This window comes from Morone saxatilis, unplaced genomic scaffold, assembly GCF_004916995.1.
Source record: "Morone saxatilis isolate NCDOM2014 unplaced genomic scaffold, NCSU_SB_2.0 Contig24, whole genome shotgun sequence".
NCBI lineage: Eukaryota > Metazoa > Chordata > Actinopteri > Moronidae > Morone > Morone saxatilis.
The window spans coordinates 23,821,930-23,830,261 of record NW_023339807.1 but is presented as its reverse complement, the minus strand read 5'-3'; the positions used below and the strand labels follow the sequence as shown (position 1 = coordinate 23,830,261).

At 41.5% G+C, this 8,332-nt stretch overlaps 2 protein-coding genes across 4 annotated transcripts in view; both read left to right on the top strand.

Moving 5' to 3' along the window:
* The window catches only part of sostdc1a (sclerostin domain containing 1a), a gene marked incomplete at its 5' end in the record, with an annotated part of 3,062 nt that extends 1,405 nt beyond the window's left edge, over window positions 1-1,657 (top strand). The window contains 1 exon segment of the mRNA XM_035671803.1: window positions 503-1,657. Within this exon segment, the coding sequence (XP_035527696.1) occupies window positions 503-948 (446 nt within the window).
* A 1,431-nt stretch (window positions 1,658-3,088) lies between these two features.
* The window catches only part of crppa (CDP-L-ribitol pyrophosphorylase A), a 61,576-nt gene continuing 56,332 nt past the window's right edge, over window positions 3,089-8,332 (top strand). The window contains exon 1 of one of the 3 annotated variants that reach the window (XM_035671800.1): window positions 3,089-3,487. In XM_035671800.1, the coding sequence (XP_035527693.1) occupies window positions 3,237-3,487 (251 nt within the window). In that variant the 5' untranslated portion in view covers window positions 3,089-3,236. The remainder of the gene's footprint in view (window positions 3,488-8,332) is intronic. The other 2 variants (XM_035671799.1, XM_035671798.1) reach the window with 2 other exon arrangements.

Here is an 8,332-nt window from a genome sequence, read left to right as displayed (position 1 = left end):
TCATGATCAAATAATGATGCTGTGTTTCTGTGATTGTGCTGAAAAGGACATTGTAAAAAGAATCTCTCAGAGAACTAAACTCTAACATTAGAAATGGAACAATAAGTTGATGAAGAATAATAAATTGGATTTTATAATCTATTATCATCTATTACCTAGTATTTAATAATCAGATTATTGCTTTAATCAGTTTTCTGAAACAAAAAACAACATTCCTCTTGTTTCAGCCTCTCCAAATATGAGGATTTTAATGGCGTTTTCTTTTACATACATAACCCAAAATTACACTGAATTAACACCGTTTCGGGGTCTCTTCGACCTGTTACAGACATTTAAAAGACTTACGCTTGGGCTTGTGGAAAACCGCTTTTAAACAAGCTTTTTCAACTATCTTAACAATTTTATAGACAGGAAAAATGATTAATCAAGAAAACAATCTGCAAATTAATTGAAAATGAAAATAATCTTCTTTCTCACAATTCTCATTTTATCTTCCCAACAGAACGAAGTCAAATCGGATGCAGAGAGCTGAGGTCCACGAAGTATATCTCTGATGGCCACTGCACCAGCATCAACCCCATCAAGGAGCTGGTGTGCACTGGCGAGTGTCTCCCGGCTCAGATGCTTCAAAACTGGATCGGCGGCGCCTACGGCAGGAAGCTCTGGGGTCGCCGGAGCAGCAACCAGGACTGGCGGTGCGTCAACGACAAGACCCGCACCCAGCGCATCCAGCTGCAGTGCCAGGACGGCAGCACGAGAACGTACAAAATCACCGTGGTCACCTCATGCAAGTGCAAGAGGTACTCGAGGCAGCACAACGAATCGGGCAACAAGTTCGAGGAGCCGTCTCTGTCGCCGCCACAGCTCCTGCACAAGCACAAGTCCAAGAGCAAGAGGAGGCTGGGGAAGAACAGGCTGAGCGAGAACTGGCACGAGACTGAACCCTGAGCGCCTGGCAGGGACGCAGACTCTGAATCCACATAAACCGACTGGAGATTTGTCTCGGTGATAAGTGAGACACGCTGTCCAGAGCTGTGGATTATCTCTCAATGTGACTGGGACTTGATTTTTAGGTGAAGCTGGTTCCTCACTATGACGGAGAACTCCAAAGGGCATGCTTCGGACTTTTTCTTGACATTTGAATCCACGTGGTTGAAGACAGTGTGAACAGAAGTGGGGTGTACAGTCTGCAGAGCTTTCTGAAACCCCAGAGCAGCAAACCCACATTGTCCCAGATGCAGCCCGTGTTCCTATATTCATTTTATATGCAGATGGAGGTCTGCAGTCAACTGTTGAGGCACCAACACCAAAAAAATAACACCAAACATCTCAAAAAATCCTGTGTAAATACTTGTACATATATCAAATTCTTACTTGCCTTTTTTTGACATATGGCCATGTGTATAAAATTTTACTATGTAAGATTTATGATGTATTATGTAATATATTTTCTGTGCAACATATAATATGATACGTTTTGCTTAAGTGGCGTCAGCATGTGGGGGAAATCTGCAAAAAGGTTTGTCATCAATCAGCCCTGTAATAACTTTATATGAAATAAATATCACTTTTTATCACATGTATTGTTGTCAGCGGAGACTTTACCACGTAGGACACTACAGTTCATGATAACTCATGGAGAGAGATGTTTCATCTACAGGAGGGTTTGGGATTAAAACTTTAATCAGGCCAACAAGAAGTTAGAAGTTTTCTTACATACTGTTATATAAATTGTGACTAGTACACAAGTAAAGATGTTTTAAAAATAATCTTGGACTGAATTTTACTGTTTTCTAATTGAAAGGCTGGTAGTCTCGTGATACTTGCTACTACAATCTAGTTTCTGCACCGAGACCCTGAAATCACGCGAGAACGAAAATCTGTGAGGAGGAGTTGCAGCTGATGATACTTTTCCCAAACATGCGTCAAGCTGCTACTTAAACGTGATCGGAAACGAAATAATTTCACCTTTAAAATTAAAGTTGAATTTAAACGAAAATTAATCTTAAATAGAACATAACTGAGTGCAAAATATATTCTCTTAATTTTTCTCCAGCCATCGTTTTAAATTGTATGATAATTTTATGTTTCAGTGCATTTTTTGGCAGAAAGACGAGAACAGAAATATTACATTGTGCATTTTTTGTACAATACAGTCTGAGGATCTGGTACTTTAAGTAAGTATTTACATTTAAAGACACTTACTTACACCTAATTTCAACACCCCATACATTATAGTGGCAACCACTGTACTATTCTGACAAAAAAATAAAACCATTAGTCAAAGTCAACTCCACATGTCACAGTGTCGAATAGGGTTGCTTGATGGGTTATTTCTTAGGTATTTTAGGGCAAACTACTATCTCCAAGGTCAGGTATAACCTAGTTTCCACACATTTATCTGACAAATGAAGAATTTTCGATTAGCTTACTTTCTAATTCACATTAAAATGTGTATTAAAGATAATACACAAGGAACTCATGAAATACAGGGCATCACCTGTACAACATAACATTACAATAAGATTGCTGTTGATACATAACTTGCCTAAATTTTATTGCAATATAATTTATTAATAAATAAAATTTACAGCATTATTCATTGCGGCAATACTTGAATACTATAAGAAGAAGATATACTTTTTTGATCCCCTAGGGGAAACACACACACACACACACACTTTCATGCACTTGTGGACATTCAAGAGAGATGGTAGAGTAATAGGGCTGCAACGTTAGCAGCACCCCATGAGCAGGCTTGGGGTTAGATTGCTTTGCTCAAGGGCACCTCAGCAGTGCACAGGAGGTGAAACTTGCATCCCCCTCAGCTACCAGCCCACACTCCATATTTAGTGGTCTGAGGGACTTGAACCGGCAACCCTCCGGTTCCCAAGCCAAGTCCCTCCACACTGAGCTACTGCCGCCCCAAACGATACTAAAATGTTAAAACCAAGTGCTTCAATCGAGCTAAGACAATCAAAAACAGTACCCTACCTTTAATTCATACCCCATTCATGCACTTAAAGTACTTTGCACTAAAAACCAACCTTGACTGGGGGTTTTATTTTGAAAGCGTTCACCAGAAGTCCGCCACCTAACTGTTGTAGCTTGACGACACTGTTTCCCAAATATCCCTCCACGTTGCCGCAATCTTCCCACCCCGCCCATTAACTGGGAATGGGAAGTTTTGGGAATGACCTGCCGTGACCCCCCCACACCCCCCCATCCACCGACTGATGGACGTTAACCACATCAACATGCAGGGCGGTAATTGTGAACCGGAGAGGCCCGCTCATCCCCGGATTTTCCCAACCTGCGAGGCCGGGAAGAGCGACCACCAGCCGGGGGAACGCAGCGTGGACTTCCCGGTGTCTGTGGTTCTTCCTGCAGGTGGCACCGGCGAGAGAACCGGACTGCAGACACCGAAACAGTTCTGCTCGTTTCTGGGTCGGCCGCTCATAAGCTACACTGTCCAAGCTTTCGAGAGGTAGGAAACGACTGAAACAGGATAGGGATAAATGTCATATTCCCTGTTTGTGAACATGTCCAGGTACAGGTAGCTGTGTGTCTGTGCAGGCTGCTCACACATCCAAGTATTTACATTTTAATTACCTACTTTATGCTTTTAATGTGGGGAAAAACTTTCCTCCACTGCTTTTCAGAAGGAAATATTGTTGAGACAAGTTTTTCCAGTCATGGAAAACACCTGGAAATGAGTTAAAATGACCAAATATCCTGGAAATAATCTGTTTTTATTGTATTTCATTCTGCAGTCAATGGATCTTTTTCACAGCAGCTGATTTGATATGAAATAGTAGGGTAAACACAGGTGTTACGAGCAGTGCATGTAAGACTACTATTGCATATTCAGTTCACACAGAAATGGGCCAGTTGCACCTGCACATTATCATTATTAACTTCTGCTGCTTCTTGACACCAGGCAGTAAGGACTCAGGCATTATTAAATCAACTTTAACCACAGAAGAGGTGCAGATTTATTATATATTTTTACTGACCGACGTACGAGTGAGAAACTACATGATTGTGCATTTTGAGTGTATTCCTTATTCTTTACCTGCACTACACCCCTGGCTGTTATCAGTTGTACTAGTTAAGGTAGGCTTGTTGGAAATGGTCCGCTACACTAAATGGAACAGAGCCTTAATCAGCATCATCCTGGGTTTACCCTACTGTTTTAATGTCAACATGACTGCTGTGAAAATATCTATTTGGAAAAGCAGATAACAAACAGCCAACCACAAAAGCATCCTAAAAGGTCCTGGAAAAGGTCCTGGAAAGGTCCTGGAATACATTTCTTCTTAAAAAAAGGGGCAGATAAAGTATATAAAGTAATTTAAATTAGCCCTACCCTTTGATGAATGAAATTAAAGTGATGAATATATTTATTAGAAATATTCTGAAATGGGCCAGTCTGCATTGTGTACTGTCTGTAACACAACTCGTACCTGTCTACTGCTTGGTGTAACTCTGATAGTGTAAGGTGAAAATCAACCTTACTTACCCACTTTCTTACATTTTGAATGCAGCTCTTCTTCTTTTTTTAAATCACATTTAGGATTTGAGTTGTTCTTCCACCACTGGAGGACAGACTGATATTGACTTCAGCTTTCAGGCTCCAGACAGTGAGGAGAAGGTGGATGTTTACACTATGCTATGATCACTGCCTGACCTTCATTACAACAATACACTAACAACCGGTGTTTATAATCAGATGTGTCTCCTCTTAGCTTGTTGTGAGTGTTTACGTGTTAGTCAGGAAATGAGCGCAGCAACATCCTGGGGACTAGAGAGCATGGGGAGCATGCTGCCTGTGTGGCCCCAGTGATTACAGAGGGGCTCCTGGTGAAGGTCATCAGTGTCCGATCCACAATCCACGCATGGTCACTCGTAATAGGGATACATGGTCTTCATACGAATGCAGATGTATTGTCATATTGGCTTATTTTGCTGGATATAATTATCAATAATCAAATCAAATCAAGATTAGTTGATTATTTAACATTAATTCTGATTATTCGTTTGTTTAGAATCTGAATTTTGTTTATTGCCAAATAGGTTTTTACACTTACGAGGAATGTGTCCTGGTGCAGTTGGTGCGTAAAATATACAAATACAAATATACAAATCACACAAAACCACAATGAAAAGGTAAATGACATACCTTCAAGTGAACCAGATGATTTTTTCCAACGTATGAACTGCTGTCCTGCTAATACCAGAATTCTGTTATAATAATAAAAATACGTTCCTGAAAAGGTTGGGGCAAAGTCTGCTATTTCATGTCATATTCAACCTTTACATGAAAATACAAGTCAGTCTTGAATCAACATCAAGTTCTAGTGTCGGCATTCTCCTTGTGCGTGCCATCTATTGGAATAATGCAGATCTGAGTCACAGAGTCATCAAGTGCACATCAGTGCAAGCAGACAGCCTCTGACGTTAAGCAACATTAACGTCACAGTGGCATTCAGAGCAGCACTGTCCCTTGGGGCTGAACCAATCACGACGAACAACAGCAGGGAAACAGGCCAACAGGAACAGCAGGGAGGGGTCAACCCAACAGGTACACAGGTACGTAAAATATTTAACGTACGGTCAAGCAATTGTGTACAATGCCGGAAATGTGCTTGCTCATCCAGGACAATATCTGCACCGTAAGCAGTTCTGCAGAGGGGCCGCAATCTCCAAATGACGGCAAAATAAACTTTCGCTGACTTTTGTTATGCCCAAACTCCCCCTAAGGTGATGAAAGTGATGATGTAAGCTGTCTTCAAAATTAGACCCCTCACTCGAGAGCCTCCTTCGGAACAGTGACAGCCGCTGTTTGATAGCATCAATTGTCATTTTGTGTGAGGTGTCGTCAAATGGAAAACTCTAAGATATTTGGGGGATAGAAAGGAAGAATTGTGTAACTAAGTGAGAAAGGAGAGGTTAGACTGAGACTGGAAGCGGTGTTGGACATTCTGCACCGACGCCGGTCCACAGGCGACGTGTTGAGCACAGTCACAGCAGAAATCTTTATCAAAAAGGACGTGCGGGAGCATGAGAAGAAATGGGTTATGACAGTAGATTTAGCTTGTTATTTCCTCTGATTTCCCTGAAGCCCTCACTAGACACTGGATCACATTTTAGTGTAAAAACACAGTGCTGTGTTTTCAGCATGTAAAGTTGAGCTAAGCATAATGCAGATTTCTAGGGCCGAGTAACTCCCCACTTTTACTGCATATGAAAGGCTTGTCTCACCCTGCTGCACTGATACCATGAAATAAGTTTTCCTGACAGTCGAAAAAAAAAGAAAATTGGTGTTATGGCCCACTCATTTCTGCCAATGTCCAATTTTCCTCAACTTTTTAAAATTCCTGCCACATAATAAGATTTAATTTACATATTATATTATTTTTTGAAAGTTATACTGTACTCATACAATAGATTTTGGCCATATTTTATCAAAACAATGACTGTTTGGAACATGCTTAGTTTATGGCTGAACACTGGAGACGTGGATTATACTGCAGGATGTTTCAGTTGGCATTTCAATGCTTCATGGTACTTCTTCACCATGAAAACCTGTCATTGTTGGAATCCATTGCAACTGACACAATTTCAAGCTAAACACAGCTGCTGTTCTACAGTTTCTACAGTTTCCTAACAGCCAACTTTCAAGCCTACAGGCAGTCAGTGTTTGATACTCCGAGTGCAGCAGCACCTTGAGGTGTCAAACGTAGTTTCAAATTAACTGCTGTCTCAGATATAAATAACTCTAGTTATGAAACATGTATGTGATGACAAGTACTGTAAGGTGACATTGTGTGTGACAGGAAGCAGACTGTAAAATAATGCAGTGGCAAAAAAAAAAAAGAGCAAAAGGAGGAAAATGAGTCCTGATATCTTAACCTGTGCTAACTGTGAAAGCACAAGCATGAGGAATAAGAATAAGATATTCCAAGTCTTGGTATGAAAACCGAATGTCTTATTTGCACCGCAAAAATGATAAGTATCTGTAGAAAAATAAAATCGTATACTGAAATTCATTGGTTGTGACATCCAAGCGAGGGAACGTTCACAAAGGATTTTTTGGAAGGCAAAACTTCATCACATCAGAAAACTGGTGAAGCATTGAGGATGACCAGCTTTGTGATTCAACAGAATCTAAACAAGTAAAGATTCATTCATATATCACTTTTAAATTCAAATGTTACAAAGTGCTTTGCATTAAAAGCATTTAATAACAAGCAGGAAAGTAACAAGAAAACAACTTTGAAACAGTAAAATCCACCCAAAGTATAGAAAATTCTTGTTCTCCTCAATTCCCCATCTTTAACAGAATCCAATCTAGTATTATTCCTTTATACTAAATCTATATATAGATGTAGTCAAAGCTGCACATCACGTGACACTGATCCAGTTTATGAACTCTGACGTCCCCTGTCCACCCAGGAGCAAAGATCTCATATCCACTGAGTCTTGCTAAGAAGGTGCGCTACTTTATCAGTTCAACCGTAATGCACTGTCACATCTGAACAATACAGAAAAGGCACTTTAATGGTGCACGTAAAAAGAGCCTTAACGCATTCGAAATTGGCATAAGTGAAATAAAATTGGCAGTAAACATGCAGACAGGCAGGCGGCTCTACAAGAGGACAGCACATCTGCACTGATGGAGCTTTTATGGAGCAGGGGCACAGTGACAACAGCACTTACAGCCTTATAATGCAGCGATTAGCCTCAAATGGGACGAAATGTGGTGGCGCTCTGGCAGCACCCTGGTGACAGCACTGCTCTCTGGGGAGCACAGAGCCTGTCAGAGGGGCCTCCATCATTGCACTGGAGGCTCGAGCTGGCACAGCCTCCAGGCCAGGAGCATCTGCCCCCACCCCCAACGCCTCCCCTGAAGGAGTTATAAATCACCTGGCTCCTGACAGCAGCAGTGTGGAGAGGAGTCACCTTGGGTGGAGCCGGTGGCTTCTTCACTGGAAGACATTCACTTACTAATGAATCTTTTTTCTTCCTCTATCACCATTTATCGTCTCACACACACACACACACCACTACTACACCGCCACACACCACCGACGATCGACACAACACACACAACACACACACCACATCACACACACACACACTTATTCACCACAAGCAGGCTGAAGCACAGCACACTATCACATCACACACTAAAGGTCCATTTGGCATGCAGAAAGCTCCAAGCCTCAGTAGCTGTTCTCCCTCTGTTCCTGCCTACGTGAGGTTCCCATGTAACATGCAGCTGTGTCACTATATGGTAGCCGTCCTCTGCCACAAGAAGACAGCCATT